General features: G+C 39.2%; 1 protein-coding gene across 2 annotated transcripts in view; it reads right to left on the reverse strand.

The window, feature by feature from the left end:
- PLCB1 (phospholipase C beta 1) overlaps positions 1–18,977 on the reverse strand; it is a 686,206-nt gene that overhangs the window by 450,738 nt on the left and 216,491 nt on the right. For both annotated transcript variants that reach the window (XM_007452039.1, XM_007452040.1), the window contains exon 3: positions 4,857–4,925. In XM_007452039.1, the coding sequence (XP_007452101.1) occupies positions 4,857–4,925 (69 nt within the window). The remainder of the gene's footprint in view (positions 1–4,856; positions 4,926–18,977) is intronic.

Raw genomic sequence — 18,977 nt, forward strand, 5'->3', positions numbered from 1 at the left:
GCACAAAGCTGGGGTGGCTTGATGCTGAGTACAGTTCCCAGGAAAGGAGCTTGGCGGTGCCCCCTCAAGGCTTACCTCTATAAGCGCTCCTCCGCCGCAAACAAAAGCTGAATGCTATTTTTCTGCTTTTCGCCATGTTTTGTAAAAAGTGAAAATCCTCTCCAGATTTCTTTCATTTAGCTAAAACACATACTAATGTAGGCCTTTCGAAAAAAACGAAGTGGTGTAACGTGAACTTTCGAAAAGTAGGGAGTACCTGTACCACCTAGAATTTAATTGTGACCTGGATATATACAAGGTATCTGTGTTCAAATTAATATCACACACTTGAAATACACTGCCTTTTACCGATAGGAGGAACTAGGTAATTGTCAGTTAAGCAAAAGAAGCAGTTTTCTTTGCACAAAATACAGTTTGAAAGTACTACCATAGACATATTTTTCAGTGATACTGCTGCATTCATATGGAGGCTTGAATACACAGCACATCGTTTTCATGGACTAAAACCTGGGAGGGCCTCTGTAACTGTGATATTACTCCCTCAGGAATCCAAAGCAATCCTAGAACTTTCAAGAAGTTCACGTGAAAAATTTGACATGTCTTTCTTCTTTTCTTTTCTTTTTGTTTGCATAAGACCTTATCTTGGTTCAAATGTTACCTGACTTTTTTTAAGTTCACCTGATTTGCTATGACCAAAGTAAGAAGTTTTAGGTCATGTAAACCTGCTGGACATGTTTTATAATCTGTAAGATGGAGTGCCTTGGCTTGATTAACTGCCCTTAAAAGTTGGAATCAATACTTAACGAGACTTACACACCTAAAATCCTGTGCTCCCCCGACACCCATTTCATAGATGAGGAAGTAGAGGCACAGATAGAAAGAACAACTTAAGCTCGTTAATGGCAGAGTGGGCACCCAAAACCACACCTCCACTTTCTTAGTCCCAGCTACTTTTCAACATTCCTAAGGATGAAATAATTCCTAAGAATCCTGAAGATAAAGAAACTATCTTTATCAGAAATGCATTCAGAAACGCTGCTGAAAACTTTCTGGGATAGCCTATAGAAAAAATACACTTCTTGTTGTGTTCTAGAACATACAGTCACACACACAAAAAAAGTATCAGAAAACTTGCTCTGCACAAGACACTGATATTTTTCATTCTAGTTAGGCCTAATTCATTTTATTAATGTTATGCAAACCACAGTGATAAACACTCCTTTACAAAGCAAAGATCCTTTTGACATGAAGATCCAGAGAGCATGTGTATATGGCATAGACAAGATGTATATAACACAGAACCTTTCTCTTTACATGTGCTTCATAAACCTGGGGGCGGGAGGGGGGGCATCAAGGTGGGGAAGGTGGAAGGGGAGACAAAGGAGAGAGCAAGAAAGGAAACATAAATACATTTTAGATTTCAAAGGATAAGATTTTTTTAGTGTGATTTTTCCTTTTGGATAAAAATCTCCCAATTTCTCTCCAGTGAGAAATTTCAAAACTGATAACCTGAACAAAAGCTGTGTACGGAAAAGCAGACCTGGAATTGTATGCATTGCGTTGGGAGTCTACATTTAAAATTCATTAATGGGGCAACACGTAGAAGCTTTTTCATGTCCTATAAATGTTATTTCAAATCTCAGCAGGCATAGAAAACAGTTCATCTTCAACTAGATTGTGAATTTTTATATAATGAGATGCTGTGAAAAACAAAAATAATATGAATACACAGATAAATATTTGCAGGGTGCCTGGGTATTTTGATAAATAGTATCTGCTCCACACATGTTCCGCCTTCCTCTCTGATCTATAAGCCCCCGCAGAAAGTCTTCCACTCAATCTGTCTTCATATTACATTGCCTTCTCGTCCTAAGTTCCCAAGCTTTTCTCACTCTATACTGGTTGGTGTTTTTACACTTTGTAATTGTCCTGCTGCTTCTGTTCTAGCCAACACAATGGTCCCCTCTTATTTAGTTTTCCTCCTCCGGTCCATATGCCCCCTTCTATGAGGTGGCTATGCTGCAATCATTCTGGAATACTCTGGAAGAAACTAGCTTCTCTTTTGGTCCCTGCCACATAGAACTGCTGCCACATGGGAAGCTGGGAGCTGCCAGGGATGGTGTGCAGAGGTGGCCACCATGGGGACCCTGAGAATGGAAAGGGAATCCCTTCCAGCACCTTGGAAGCCAGTTTGGTGAGAGAAAGAGGCACCTATTCTTTGGTGACAATTTTTTGAGCAGCTGAACGCGACTTCATCTAAACCCAGAAATTCCATTGAGTTTTTCAATACATTCCAATCATTTTTTAATAAATTATCTTTTTATTTATCCAGTTCAAGCCAAGGTTTTCTTTTACAACTTAAAGATTTTAGAACTGGAATTAATACCTACTTCTTTCTTGCCTGTCCATCCACCAAGCCCCTTTCAGCCAAGCCTCTGCTCCAATCTCTCTTTATAACATCAACTTTTCCAAGTTGAGCGAAATGAATCTGACTTCCTGCAAATCTGAATTGTGATTTTAATAATAATAAATACAAAAACAATGATGATAATACCAACAACAGTGGCTACTACTGAATGGGTGCTTACTATATAGTGGTGATGAGTTCAGGCAGCAGTGTTCAAATTTTGTGGCAAATTTACTTTTCAAAACCCTGATGCCACATTGCACATTTAATTAGATTCTTGTAGCATCTCTGGAAGTAGACAACAAGGATCAGCCTTTTTTTAAAGCTCTCCAGGTAATTCTACAAGCTCTTAAATTTGAGAACTTCTCTGCTAAATCTTTGCCAATGAATTATTTTATTTAATCCTTACAGCAATGATATGAAGTAGGCATTTATTATCAGTAGCATTAGTATTAGTATTATCACTATTTAGCCAGCGAGGAAGAAGTCTCAGGAATTTCACACAGGTAACATGTGACAGAACCCAGCTTTGAAAATATTAAAATAGATTGAGGTGCTTGAACCCCAGCAGGGAATAGGAAGTGAAAAAAAGCCAAGAACATGGATAATCCACAGAGAAAGCAAATCTTAGTGGAAAAAAACAGTAAAAGCCAGAGCATTCTGAGTGTTGAAATCTGTCCTCAATAGAAGCCTTTTAGAATCTAATAGTGTTTTATCAACTGAGCAGAGTACACACCCTAGTTCTGTTCATTTCTCATCATTCAACAGACATTTATCAAACCATGTACATAAATGAAACACTTAACTGATAAGCAGGCTGTGGGCTGCAGTAAAAGAGTCAAGCCTGAAAGAAAGTCTCCATGTGTCAGAAGAATTGACTTGAATTCCCTAAGCCCAGAAACAAAGGGGGTCTGATAGAGGGTAGGCAACTGTCTTTAACCAATATTGACAATGAAACGTCAAGTTAGGTCAATAAACTTGCGTTGAAAGACAAACTTTATAACTGTTATCAACAGAGTTCTCGGAACTATCAATAACAGGCTTACATGAAACCTGGCTGAAATGTTGTTGAGAGAAGAAGAAAAAAATTTGCTTTCTACCCTGAAAATTGAACAATTTTGAATCATCAACAAAGCATTAATAATGATAAGCTTAATACAAAACCAAAAGACCAAACCATTGAAATATCATTGTATTACTAAGAGATGAATGTAAATAATGGGCCATTTTCACATGAAACCCTTACAGAAACCTTCTTGAAAATAATTCTGATTTTTCTCTCTTTTCATCTTCCACGTTTTACTGTAGATCATCTTAACCCCTTCAGCAATAAAAGCAATTTTTGCCTGTTTGCTCTATGACAAAATTTGCCAGCAACTACTGCTCTGTTAGGTATCTGAAGAATAATCATTGTAGGTGACTTTTTCCCTTCCTGCATCTCCACAGCAACGGCTAATTTTTGATGTTAAAGAAAGTGTTTTGACTTTTTAAGGAATAAAACAAAAGTTGCAGGTAGCTACTCAAACAGAAAATCGCTAGTTTTATATCAATTATGGAAGGAGGCAAGAGTCCCTGAATGGCACCTGCACTTCCCTATTTGCCAATATTCTCTCTGTGCTACAGAAGAAGTCTTTAAAGTACTAAAATTTAAATAGAGTAAAGAGTAGTTTCCCACTTTGATGGCAAGTCAACACATCTTGCTACTCTACCCTACCAGATAATCTAAATTTTTTAAATGTTTTTGGCCACACCGCATGGCATGCGGGATCTTAGTTCCCCGACCAGGGAATGAACCCATGCCCCCTGCAGTGGAAGCACAGACTCTTAACCACTGGACAGCCAGGGAAGTCCCATATTCAACATTTTTAAACCATCTTCCAAAATTAAATAAACTGCAAACACTGCTTTAGATATTTCTTCAGTAAGTTTTTCAAACCCAAGCTAGTTGACATTCCACATAACTGATCCCAAAGTCTGCGGGTGTTCACTAGGAACATTTGCAGAAAGATCTGACACTCTCTGGCTTCATGGATGGAATGATTCCAACTGCAAAGCATTTGAGCTAAAGGGTCTTGTTTATCTGTCTAAAAGGTTAGTTCACGTATGCTCACGAGGCTCAAGGAATTTTTCAAATATTTTTAAGCACGTTTTGAATATTTAGAATTACCCAGTAACTTTGGCATTGTTTTTTTTTTTTTTTCCAAAACAAAGATTCGAGGGCATAAAGCAAGTCCCATGTCCAATTGCCTCTATATTTGCTCGTTGTTTCCGCCTTTTAACAAAAATGGTAGTGTTTAGAGCATACTGGTCTCTGAAAGGACTGGCTGTTTTATTGCGTTTTATAACATCTACAACAGAGAAACTTTTAACTGGGGCAATTAATTGATACCAGGACACAGCTAAATAATCAAGGCAGCAGCTGGTGTGCATACTACACTCCACTTCCTACCTTGGGAGCCTTGGCGTGTTTCCCACATCTGGCATCTTTGACAAGGCTGAGATCTAACAGCTCCGTCTCCTGGAAGGCAAAAATGTGAAATCGTTAAGCATACACACAGATCTTTTTTCTTTGTTTTATAGCATTGACATTGCTTTAAAAAATAATATTATCTTAAGACTTTCCTGAAAATTTCTCTGCTGTTGGGATATTTTTCCTCTTACATGCATTGCCTATCAATCGAATTGGAATGGAAACAAAAAGATAGCTACCTACTAGTTCTTCAATTTTATATATATATGTCATAATACATTTTGAAATGTATAATATGTGTGGTTTGGGTCCCCAGCCTATCCTACAAGCCATTCCTAAGTCATGATGTATCAGGCCTTCCTGTTCCCTTGTTGAAAAATAATCCTGAGAGTCACTCTGAGTGTAGGTGAGGATTTGTGAGCAGGGTGGGGATTAGGACGGCAAAGTGGAAGGAGGTGCTCCCCTCAGCTCACAGGATACCCAGCCCACGTGGCCAAGGTAAAGACGCAGACCTGCCTCCCCTACCTGCACTCCAGCCTTTTGTACACATCCCTTATGCCCTGATCTTTTCATTTATTCATTATATATTATTGAACACCTATAACATGCAAGTTACTCTAGGGTACAAGACATATAGGACATGGCTGCATAGGGGCTTCCCTGGCGGCGCAGTGGTTGAGAGTCCGCCTGCCGATGCAGAGGACACGGGTTCGTGCCCCGGTTCGGGAAGATCCCATGTGCCGCGGAGCGGCTGGGCCCGTGAGCCATGGCCGCTGAGCCTGCGCGTCCGGAGCCTGTGCTCCGCAACGGAAGAGGCCACAACAGTGAGAGGCCCGCGTACCGCCAAAAAAAAAAAAAAAAAAAAAAAAAAAAAAAAAAAAAAAAAAAAAAAAAAAAAAAAAAAAAAAAAGATATGGCTGTTTCTCTGGATGGACCTGTGGAGTATAGTATATGCATAAGACAAGGGAGAGCGTGCTAATGCCAACTTTAAAGTTAACTGCTGGGGTGGGTGGGTGCAGTCAACAGAGAAAAGATCATTTTTCCCTGAGAGGCTCAGAGAGGACTAGAGGTTCGGGCAGAACCTTGAGGTCTTCATGGCCCTTAGTGCTCAGAGCAGGAGAATAATGCATGGGAAGCGGGTGGGAAGAAGAGGGGGATAAGGGGGCATCCAAGAGTGAGGAAGACCACAAGGGAAGGCACAGTGGCAGTGGGGGAGGGGATCCACATGGCCGACATTCAGAATTCCATGGCTGGGGCACAGAACGTATGAAGAAAAATCATGGGAGATGAGACCAGAAAGGGATTTGGGCACAAGCATGGAAACCCTGAAAGTCTGGCTAAGGGTACTGAGCCATGAAATTTGGGACACACATGTCACCAAGTTATACGGTGAACTCTGCCACCAGCCAGATGAGACTGTGGTGCAATAAGCAGAGCCATCCAACCTGTTTTCTAGAGAAGGAGCCAGTGGGATTCAGGCGTCTACCCCCATCTCCCAGCAGGAGGAACTGCATCTGGACAGGAGTGGCTGTAATTTCTCATAGGCCCCAACATCTACAAGGATTGGCACCATGGGTTCCCAGACAATTCCTTCAAACAGCTGCCCCTGATTCCAAATGTCTGGTGCAAAACAGTCTGATTATTTTCCTGAGTCTAAGGTTGATTTCATGATTGCAGCATAATAAGGGTCAAAGATGAGATGGAATCTCTCCACTGGGGTGCAAACCACACAGCAGGTAGGCCCAACAGAACACCTGGCCCCGCACACCTCTCCGTGGGCTGCAGGGAGGACAGGAAACAGCGCCTTCTCTTCTTTTGCTCACACTGGCCTTGTAAGTTTGCTTTCCCCCATTTTAGTGAATTCCTTAACCCATTCTCTATGGTGCATGACTCTGTGGAAACCCTCCCAAACCCTGGGGTGTGATAGGTAGCAACCCAGCAAGGATCCTGCACGACAGAGTAGCAGGTGCCATGGTTCCCCCAAGGACGCACCATCCACAATATCAAAGGTCACCTAGTGAGTGTTAGAAACCAATGGTATCAACTGCTGGACTCAAAGGCCTCACTTAGGCAAATGCATACAAAGCATTCAGACATGAAGAGGTGGAGTATTTGGCCCAGGTTTCTTCATCTCCACGGCAATGGCAGCAAAAACATTTGTTGAAAGAGGAGAAACAGGAAGAGAACCAAGCTTGAAGAAGCTTAATCTAGAAGACCAGAACTGAGTGGAGTGTTGAAAGACAGGAGACCAAATGACGGTAGAGGTATTGGGGACAAAGATGAGAGTGATGATAAGGAGGTAGAATTGACTAAAGGAAAGACAGGAGGCATCTACAGCTCTAGGGGTTCCAGCTTCCTCGCTGGGACTTGGAAGTTTGAGCAAAATGATACTGCATTTTGGAGATGCTGGCTTGAGGGCTTTATCCAAGTGGAAATACCAGTCATTAATTCAGTTGAGCATTACTTATTGAATGCTGCAATGTGTTAGGTACAGGCTAGGTACTGAGGAATGATATCTCAAAATACAAAGAGGAGCTCATGCACAAAGCTAATGATTATACTCTAAAGGAGACATTTCAAAGTGCACTGCAGACGTGGACTACAAAGGGCTATGGCATCTTTTCAGCTGACGCACGAGGAGGAAAAGGAGTTTGCCAGCCTTATAATTCTGTGTTTGGTGGGGAGGGTTCCAGGGAGAGGAAACAGCAGTTACAAATGCACAGAGTCAGGAGTCCCATGTAGAAAACAAGTCACTCTGGACACACAGCAGAAGCGCATGGAGAGTTATCAGTCACTTCCAAACTTAGCAGTCATTATCTGCATGTCCTCTTTGTAATTATTCATAAAACACTGACATGTATGTTTGATGGACTTTTCCATAAACGTGGCATGATGTTATATATATATATATGCAGAATAAAAATCACACACACATACACGGTACATTTACCTAATTGTATAACATTTTCTATTCAAGGAAATTCCAATTGAATAAACAATAGACTTAAACTTATTTGTTTTTACACACAAAGCCCAAATTCAGTTCACAAGGAAATAGACAGCAGCATTCTATAGACTTTTCTATTACAGATCATGAACGCTGTTTTCTACTTTCAACTCAAGAGGAAACATTCACTTCCCAAGTCACAGGGGGGTAGTTAGCGCCAGCTGCCCTAGGTTTTCACTCTGATACCACAGCGACTCTGAAGCACGTGTAAAATTGTGCGTGCAGGAAAACCACCGCAGGGCACTCTCAGCGTGGGTAATGTGGCATAGGAAAGACCCAGGTGGAAATCTATCCACGGACTCATTCGGTTAGAAAGCCATGATTAAAATAGTCTCCCACTTCTATTAACACACAACAGCCACCCCTCTGGGACTTAACTACATCCTATTCGCTCCTCCACTAAAAAGAAAATGAGGAACTCAATGCATGAGACCACAAAAATGTTACTTGTATCATGAAAACTTTTCTAGGTTAATTTTCTTGTGTTAATAGTTTTAACATCCCACTTTCATGATGAGAAATCAGGAAAATGGTCCCTTTCTCAATTCATTTAAGAGTTACTGTTTTCCAGTTTACGGGATTTACTATTCCTTTACTCTTTTTTTTAAGAAAGGGAGGCCCCATGATTTTTAAGTGGAAAACCTGGGTTTGAGGAAGGTCCCTAAAATTAACTAGTCATGTATTTGGCCAATTATCAGACCACACTTAGCATTAATTGTATCATCTATAAAATGAGTATGATAATACTTTCTATATCAGTGGTTCTCAAAGGCTGCATTGGAGTCACCTAAATACCTGTTAAAACATAGATTGGCTGAGCACCATCCATCAGAGTTTCTGGTTCAGCGGGACTGGGACAGGCCTGAGGATCTGCATCTCTCAGGTGATGCTGTTGCCATTGGTCCATGGAGCATACTGAAAAGCACTGATGTACTAATTCATAGGGTTGTTATTATAAGGCTTTTTAGATGAACATGATTGATAAAACTATACACTACTTATACTATGTTGTATGACGAACTTAAAACAGTCATTTCTTTATATAGGGAACTGTCAAATAAAAATTTTACACCTACTGAATGCAAAAGTGTGCCTAATGGTGAATACCTAGGCTCAGATTTGACTTAATTAAACATAAACTATCGAATGACAAATGCCACTAACTCCTATTCTAATGTGTCCTTAGCATTAAATTTTACTCTGTAGAATAAATGCCTCTGTTCAGAAATTCAAGCAATCATTGAAATTGTTTTATTTTTGTTGAAAATGCTACACTATATATCTTTTGTGTTACACTTCATAACATTAGAGACATTTAGAAAAGTGAAAGGAGGAAATTTGTTCTCTCTTGCCTCTAAGCCCATCCAACAAGGAAAGGGTATTGGGGTGCCCAAAGGCCTGTGGGCTACCTGAACCAGCAAAGGAAGAATGAACTAACAGAAACCCTTTATTTCCAAGGCCCATAATGGCCCCTGCAAAGCTTGGAGACCACATTCCTAGGACCCCCGATACATGCCCTGAAGTGTTGACAGATGTGTCTTCTCTCTAGGTCAGTATGGACGAAAGTGAATTAACAGTAATCAGGGATTTACTTTTGATAGTTTGAATGAATGATGAGAAAACTGAGACAGACGAGCTAAGGGAAGATGAAATTATCTCTGATGTTTACTATTCAGCAGAAGGATTTCAATCCATCAGCCACCAACACACTGTGAAGTAGATGATCCATGAAATGCACTGAAAACTCAAGAAAGAATACAATTTAAAACTCAACCCTCTTCCAGAATACCAATTTCTGTGCACTGTCACCAAATTCCATTTGTCACCCATTATAATAATGTGCTTCAAGTTCACACAATATATAATCAGAGCAGCGATTACAGTCATAAACATTACACAGGGAAGATATTAATGGCTGGGTATGTATACCTCCCCATGTGGTATATTCATTAAGTTGTTCAACCTCGATTTCCCAAAAGTAGAAGACATTAATGGGTTTTATTGACTGCCAACCCCCCTAAAATGTCCAATGTTTAAATAAAACAACTTTAGAGTCAGTTAATGAAGTGTTTTATTTTAAAGAGAAGCAGATAAAATAGACTCTTTGTTCCTTAACTTGATTCCACTTCTGAGGAAGTGAAAATGTATGTAGTATACCTCTCAAAAAATCCTTGCACCCTGTTTCACCTGGTCTCTTGTTGTCTTTGTTCCCTAGCCTCGATTTTTCTCTTTTTTTTTCCCGTTCTGCAGTGGAGATTCAGAGTAGGAAACATCCAAGGAAATGAGATGCCCAGGTCATCCAATACCAAGCAGCAGAGAAAAAAGAAAGTTGATACATCTGGATTTCTTTATTTAAGAAATTCTAGGTTTAATATGGTGCAAATTTCATAGAACTAGAAGGCAGAACACTTAAATTGTCTCTCAAAATTATCATTTGTAACCTATGCATTATTAAGCCAGTTACCACAGATGTCTGTGCCTTGAATCCTTATCTGTCAAACAGAGATGCCAACGCCAGCAATACCTTTCTCAGTGGGCTGCTGTTCAATCAACTGAGATATTAAACTGAGATCTCCACTTAGCAAGCAGGGAGTCCTGCATACATATAAAACCTTATTCTTGTAATAGTTCCCATTCTAAGTGAAAGGGAAAAGACCCCAGTAGAAAAGCCAAAAATGGATAGGCAAACCATCTAGAAGAAAAGCACAGAATGCAAACAAAGAAACAAACAAAATGTAATATGAAAATCTAGTACTCCAGAGATAGTTCATAAAACAAAATAAGAGAACAAAGTAAGAGGCAACTTGTAGAGGAAATTGATTTACTTTTAATGTCACAGTTAAATGCGAAAAAGCAATAAGACTAATATTTGAAATGGAGAAAAAACAATGAGCTAGTTCATGTGTTATGAACTGTAACTATTGACAGTTTTGAGCTAATAAAATAAAACTGAAAAATTACTGTAATGAGATAAAAGTTTCCTATCACTAAAAGAGGCAAAGTAAAATAATATAATTAATAATAACAACAGCAACAATACTTTTAACTATTACCAACAGAGAACCAACCACGTGCCGAGAATTGTAAGATAATTCGTACATATTATCTCATCAGTCTTGGTAGCACCACTGTCATGAGTATTATATTCCTCCCCTTTGCAGATGAGAGAACTGACGGAGACCTTCAGTGACAATTGCTAGTCAGTTAAACAACTGCATCAGGAACCCAACATTTTGCCCACCTGTAGCAAGCCGAATTCCAAGCTGGCCATCACGACTCCTGCCCCTGACGTCCACGCCTCTGTGCAATCCCCTCCCGCTTAGTGCGGTCAGGACCTGCAGCTTGCTTCTAGCCAGCAGAGTATGGCAAATGTGATGGACTATTCCTCTCATGATTATGTAACCTTATATGGCAAATGTGAAGGCATCTTGTAGGCGTCATTGAAGTCTCTGAACAGATGACTTAAATTTAACTGAATGAGAGATATCCTGGGTGAGTCTTTCAAAAGAGATCCAGCAGTGAGAGACTCAAAGCAGCAGAGATGCTTACCTGTTGGCTCTGTCCTGTATTGTCTATGAAAAGACAAGTCCTGTAAGAGCTAAGGGCCTCAGTCCTATGGTGACGAGGAACTGAACTGTGGTAACAACATGAATGAGTTTGGAGGAGGAACTCCAGATCCACAGAACACAGCCCAGTAGACACCTTCACTGCAGCCTGTGAGACCCTAGGCAGGTGAGACCCTAACACACTTGAAACTGTGAGATAATACATGTGTGTTGTTTCAAGCCACTAAGTTTGTGGTCATCTGTTAGGCAGCAATAGATAACTAATACACTACCCCCATTGTTTCCATGTTCTAATGCATTTAATTAAAACGTAAATGACTTTACATATGTTGGCACTCTTCCCAGTATAAAAATGACTGCAACGCTGTCATCTTTTTTGAATATGTCCAACAGGAAACAATTACTGTAATGGAACCACAGACTTTGGGAACTGGGGGAGATTGCAGATGAGGAAACTGAGTCCCAGAGAAAAATATACCCATTGATCAAGATCACTGAGACTTAGTACAGGATAGGAAAAGAATTCATATTCCCCCAGACCGACTTTTTTGCTAAAGAATTATTTTTCAGTATTAATAAAATAGCATGAATATTAACTGAGTGATACAAACAGAAAAAGAACATTTCTTTGTTCATGTACAAGAAAAAAAATATCATGATAAATAGAATGTAACAGTAATTTTAAGAGGCTGTGAGGCTGGGTCCCCACAAGGCAATGTGATGTGTATTGGCAAATATCTATTTAACTTTTCCTTTGCACATAACCAGCAAGAGAGTTCAGCTCCTGGTTATGCAATAGCCAAATTTCCTCCTTCTTACTTCCTTCTTTAGCGCCCTGAGAAACTTTTATATATTCATCTAATAATAAAAAGTTGCTTAAGTTGAAAGGTAACGCAGCTGAACATAAAATTATGTCCATAGCACCAAACCTTTTATTAAGATATAATGTTAATAAAACTTAATTCTAACATGTTTATAACTTGTTTATAACTTGATACATTTATAACTCCACGCATGTACGATTGCAGAAGGAAAAGTTTCTAGACCATATTACTTCAGAAAATATCTTTTAGCAATTTTTTTAAATGATAAATGAAAAACTGGGGAGATTTAAAATAATAGTAACTGGGTTTATTTTAAACTTGTTTGGTTATTGTTTTAAAAACTGAGAAAAAAGACTCTATAATCAACATGGAAGATCTATACATATGCTAAAGATAAATTCAGAAGTATAATGAAAGTTGATGGCCAATGTTTTATTTTCCTAGTTTGTATTTATTAACAGGCATCTCATGGAGGGATTCATGGCATTGTTATGGACAAATAATGATATTGCATTTGTTAAAGACTCAGAGTTTGTTTTTTAATTGTATTACGGTGATAAAGATTGCATTGTCACATTTTTCTATTACGCCTGTGCTCAGCAAAAGTCCTGATTTCAGTCTAATCAGATTAACTAGAAACAGCATTCATCATTTGGCAAATAGTGTCAAAATTGTGGAAAACTATCTGTGTGGATGTTTTGGGTGAGCATAAAATCCAATCTCCATAAAAGGTCTCTTGAAAAGAAATATGGAAATGATATCGATTAATCAGGCAAACAAGCTATTTCTGCTTGAAAAGTCCAGATAATTTAAACATAGCCAGACTTTCCCCTTAAATCATCTAAAATGTTATTTTTGGTCCATACCTATTTCCCTATGGCTGAACAGCCAGCCAAGTTTTATTTATCTGGTAGTGCAAGCTGCTTCTAGTCTCTTAATCTTATCCTACTGTAATATTTGAGCATATCACTTATCTGCTTATATGACTTAAATTCTTTCATTTCCCTAGACCAGTAGTTCTTAAAATGTGGTCCCTGGACCAACAGGCTCAGCATCAACATCACCTTGGAATATGTGCAAAATGCAAATTCTCAGGTAATACCTGAGACCTACTGAATCTGAACCTCTGGGGTGGGGTCCAGCAATCTGTATTTTAATTAAACTTTGGGATGATTCAAAAGCAATCTGAAGTTTGAGAACCTCTGTCCTAGATATTAAAGAGAAGACAACAGCTGCATATAGAGATGGCTAATTCACCAGGGCTAGAACTTGTTGTAGGACATTCTGTAGGATATTGGACAAGCTGCCTAGATCCATTTAAGAAACAATTGCAACAGAATCCTAAAAACAATGAGAGAACTGATAATAAGACTGTTTGAGAAAAGTCTTCTTCAGACTACTGTCTTTATTGGTAGCATCAATAACACTATAGATTAAAGCAGTGATTTCTTCATTGTGCCCTAGAGCCCAGACAAAGTCAAGGAGCGGTTCTAAAGATGCTTGGCCTATTTCCTGATGTTGTCATTCAACCTTGTGCATGAGACAACTGAGCTGGCAACTGATGTATTTCCTTTTCTTTTCAATCACACAATCATGGAATGTCTGATGACTTCCAAATTTTCTGAAGTATACAAAAATGGCATTTATCCTTTCCTTCCCTGGTAGCCACATTGTAATGTCTAACCAGATTGTCTCATTTTTCTCCTTCAGCGAATCATTCCTACATATTATCACGCATGTTTCTGCCCAGAAGTTTGTTTTTACTTTTCCATGCCTCTCCCAGGGTTCTGGCAACCACAAGATTTTATTTTTAAGATTTAATAAAATTTTTACTGCTTAATCAAGGACATTCTAAGGCTTTTTTTAAAACCTGTGATTCATGGAAATTAAACGACGTACTCTTTTTTTTTTTTTTGCGGTATGTGGGCCTCTCACTGTTGTGGCCTCTCCCATTGTGGAGCACAGGCTCCGGACGAGCAGGCTCAACGGCCATGGCTCACGGGCCCAGCCGCTCCACGGCATGTGGGATCTTCCCAGACCGGGGCACGAACCCGTATCCCCTGCATCGGCAGGCGGACTCTCAACCACTGCGCCACCAGGGAAGCCCTTAAACGACGTACTCTTGAACAACCAACCAATGAATCAAAAAAGAAATCAAAAGGGAAAATAGAAAATATCTTAAAACAAGCAAAAATGAAAAAACAATAAACCAGAACTTATGGCATGCAGGAAAAGCAGTAACCACAGGATTCTGATGACCTTTTAATCTCACATGACACCCTGAACATGCAAGGAGTTAATATACCTTCTAAAATGAGATATTTGAAGCTGACAAGTATGTAATAACGTCATTTTTTTTCTTTTCAAAGAAGACTTGCTTCTTAAGATCACTTTTTGCTTTCTGGTAAGATAAAAGGAATCCAGCTGAGCTTCTTCCAATGCTCATTTGTTGGGATAAGGACTGGATATGTCTAATGGGGAGTACCATGCTTAATGAATTGTCCCTAGAAGAATAGTCACTTAGTCAGTAAACACATCATTCCCAAGGTCCTGCCTGGGTGCTGTAATTTCACCAGAGGTAAACTCTTTTTCATTCAACTATTGATCAACCTCAACCCTAATGTAAGTACACATAATGAGGCCAGCTGTTCATGTCAAGAACTTTATATAATAGAAAGTTCACTAAATCCAGGGTCATTTTCTGCTTCCCAGGAAATTTTAATAAAGCTCCTGTAGGAAACTATTAATGCCCACCCTGATGCTTGCTGGTCCCCTTTACTGGCTGGACATCCATTCCCCAGTGCCTGCCTGATTCCCTCCTAATAACTGACCCTCTGACCTTTGACTGTCTTTGGCCTCCTGGAGCACTTGACCCCCTTGCATAAAGAACGGGAAGTGCCTGGGAGGCTATTTCTGCTCAGAGCGCTACAGCTAGGGGTGACAGGTGCAGGAGCATGAAAGCCCAGCTACCCTGCCTTGGGGCAGAACACACTTCCAGGTTGAGGCTTGGACTTCACCTGAAAGCTCACCCTGGGTTGGCTGTCCTGTTCATTCACTGTCCTGTTTCCTCCACTCTCTTACTGTTGTCTCCTGGAAACCTTTCCTTAATAAATCTCTTGTGCACAGCCACTTGTATTTGGGTCTCTTTGGAGAACATGATCCAAGACAGCTATTATTTGCAAATAAACAACTTAGAAGTTATTCTTAAACTCAAAAGCATTCTGAATCACATGCATACAATTTTTTGCATCACATTTTTATATTTATTATCGTCTTTGGCCTTTGATATATTTCTGTATATATTTGGTATATTTATTATTGTCTTTGGCTTTTGATATATTTCTGCAGGTTTTTGGAATCCTTAAATTTTCTTTGAAAACAGTCTTAATCATTATGATACATCTACTAAATGAGCATTTTTTGAAGCAGTGAGTTCTCGGTCACTGTACACTGTATTTTATCTTGTATCATCCTTAGTCAGGTTTTAAAATACTTTGACTATTTCCTGGGAAATACATATATGAGTATATATCATCTAATTTAATGTGCAAATAGTTTTCTCTTTTTCTTAGTGAGAAAAAACTATAAAAAGCATCAGCTTACCTAATTCCCAAACCAGAGTTCATTTTTGTCATATTCAGGGCTAAAAAGAAATATTTTCATACCCACTATATTTTAGGTCACTTTCTTTTTGGTGAGGATTTATTCCATTTTCAACCAGCTACTCTGTTCCCTTCTTTAAAAAAAATATATTCCCTAAACATACAAATTTTACTCCAAAGATGAAGAAAAATAATTCATTTCATAATTTCATTAAAACTTTAAAAGTGAATAAAGATGACATTTTTAAAAGCTTTTATGTAAGTAACATCACTTTTCTAAGCGTTCTTCACAAACGTTACTAGTTTAGTATTACTACCTCTCTATGAATGGCGAGGGAGTTAAGTGAAAAGCAAACACAGTCAAACCTAGTGTGGGACAGATTTGAAAGGCAATGTATGGGAAGACTGTGAAATTGAAGAGTTACAGCTCTTGAGCGGAGAACCCTGTAGGAAGAGGGAAAAGAAAAGAGCTGATAATCATTAAGGGGTCAAACAAGGATAAAGTTCAAGAACAAGTCAAGTGACTTTGTAAAGGTTACCCAACAGGAATTTGGGGATAACACAGAGATGGCACAGATTTAGACGAGAAGATGAAATTGGGGCTTACAGTTTTATAGGAATCAGACTTTAGCAGCTAACGTGGAAAGGAGGGAATTCCATTAAACATTAAGTTTAATGAACTCTGTAAGTTCGTTAAACACTAAAATGTTTTAAAGAGGGAATATAGAACTTTAAGTTGCCAGAGTAAGATGTGGACAGAGTGGACAGAGTGGACAGAACTGGGAGGTGGGAAGTGAGCTACTTGTCAAGAGGAAGCTTGAGTGAATGATTTTGTTGGAATTCTTCAGCTTGGAGCTGAAAAGGGAAGGATGGGGTGACATACCTATATGCTCTGCATTTGCACTCCACAACAAGAAAGGAAATCATACTGTGTAAAACTTCTTTTATGAGGCCTTATGTTTACTCCAATTACAGCTTCAGAACAACAGGCAGAAACAAGACAGAAGGACAGTTAATAGAAGACACTGTCTTTTTCCCACCCATCCGTGTCTTGACCTTCACGAGAAATTCACGGAGCTTTCCATCTCTGGTAGCTCTGTGAGGTGATGGAGCAAGGGTACGAGGAAAGCAGATATGCTGGGGTCATCTCATAGGCTGGCCATGCCTGGACAGAGTCAGGACAGGAAAGACACACCCAAGACAGAAAATGTGAGAGAGGGAAAGCAACAGTGGGGCCACAGGGCCACCTCCCTTCCTGATGACGCTGCTTGATGACAATAGATGGCAGGTTTGCCAACTTGACTTCCTGAAAACTCACTCTGAGGGCCCTGGGAGGGGCACCGGACCTTGGGTTTCTGTACATGCTTAGGCATGAACTTCACCTCCTCAAGGCAGAAGAACACTCTGAATACACAGAGAAACCATAGAATGGTGCCAAGAAAGACAACCACAAGAACCCGTCCTTGGATAACTTTTCTGAAATATTAAATCGGGTGATAAAAGAAGGAGCAATGGAGAGTGGAATTGTTCCCAAATAAAACTGTCACTGGAAGAAGGTGGGGCAGATTTCTTTGTATCCTCTCCTTTCTTCAAATCAAGACATTCTCATTGTTAATGCCTCCTTTGTAAATATAACTGAGAAAAAATAATTGTATTAAAATTTTTCATCAAGGGCAGAATAGCCAGAAGAAATAATCATTAGCTTCCTGGGCTGCCTGAATATTACCTTCCTGGTATGTGAATTATCTTCTTGTTCCAGATCATCTCCTAGAAAAATCACATTATTGATCGTCATCACTGCTCACCTTTTGAAGCGAGTCCTGTATGCTGATTCCAGGCAGGCGTCATACTTACAAAAAAGGGACCCACTGTAATTCTTGTTCTTTCATTTCACAGTTTTTCATGTTAGGGTGAACTACTTTACTCTCTAGAGTATAGAGCAACTGAATTTTATAATTTCCTATAAAGCCTACATTTTGACCAGGGTCAATGTCCCTGGGTATATAATTTTCTAAATAACTAACTCATGAATCCTTAACATAAGTGTTGAACACCCAGAGAACAGACCATTTTTGTTTTCATTATTGCACAATAGATTTCTTCTTGCCTCGGTGAAAGTAAACCTTAAAAATAAATCTTCCTCAGAATTACTTCCCCTGTATAACTAAGAAAGTAAATATTCAGGAGAAAATTCTTAAATCTGTATAGCTCAGACCCTGGACTCATGTTTAGTGAAAATAGTCTACCCTGCTTATTCGTAAAGTTTTCATAATTTTCTTGTTACTTTGCTTGATGTCTGAGCAACTTACTCCCTGTGTACCTTTGGCCAAATCACTCCTATCATTCTAATAACCAATTTGTCTGATTTTAGGCCCCATCATAAAAATATATTGTGTTTCACAACCTAGGTTATTTGGGTTTTCAATTTTGAGTCAGATGAATCACATTTGCTCTATGTGGGTCAGTCAAAATTAAGTACAGAACTCGCCATGTACCGAAATTGGTACTGTTCTGCCTTATGATTATGGGATTAAATTAACTTGAGTCTTAAGCACTGTATGTCTTTTGGCATTATTTTTTTAGTACAAAAGCTAGGACACATCAAATAGTCCAAAGGTATAGAATTCAATGTCTTTATTCCTACCTCTTTGGTATTACTTGATAGAAAGGTCATTGGTTCTCAAAGTATGGTCCCTGGGCCAGCAGCATCAGCATCACCTAGGAACTTGTTAGAAAAACAAATTCCTGGGTCCCATCCCAGACCCACTGAATAGGACACTCTGGGGGTGGGATCCAGAAAGCCGTGTTATTACAAACCATACAGATGATTCTGATATACTCTCAAGTTTGAGAACCACTGGCACAGACACACATAAATTGGTAACAAATAGCATGTGGATATGACAGGCTTTCTTGTTCTTAATAATTCCCTGACTTATAAAAGCTCATATTTAGATTAAAGCACACAGAAAAAGCATCTCATCTTCTTTAAAGAAAATCACTGATGTTAACAATGATCAGACGCTATTTTAAAATAAAATACGTGAGTAATTGAAAATCGAGATGCGAGGGGAGGGAGGAAGAAAGAGAAAGAGGGAAAG

Source organism: Lipotes vexillifer, unplaced genomic scaffold (genome assembly GCF_000442215.2).
Source record: "Lipotes vexillifer unplaced genomic scaffold, Lipotes_vexillifer_v1.1 scaffold257, whole genome shotgun sequence".
NCBI classification, from domain to species: Eukaryota; Metazoa; Chordata; class Mammalia; order Artiodactyla; family Lipotidae; genus Lipotes; species Lipotes vexillifer.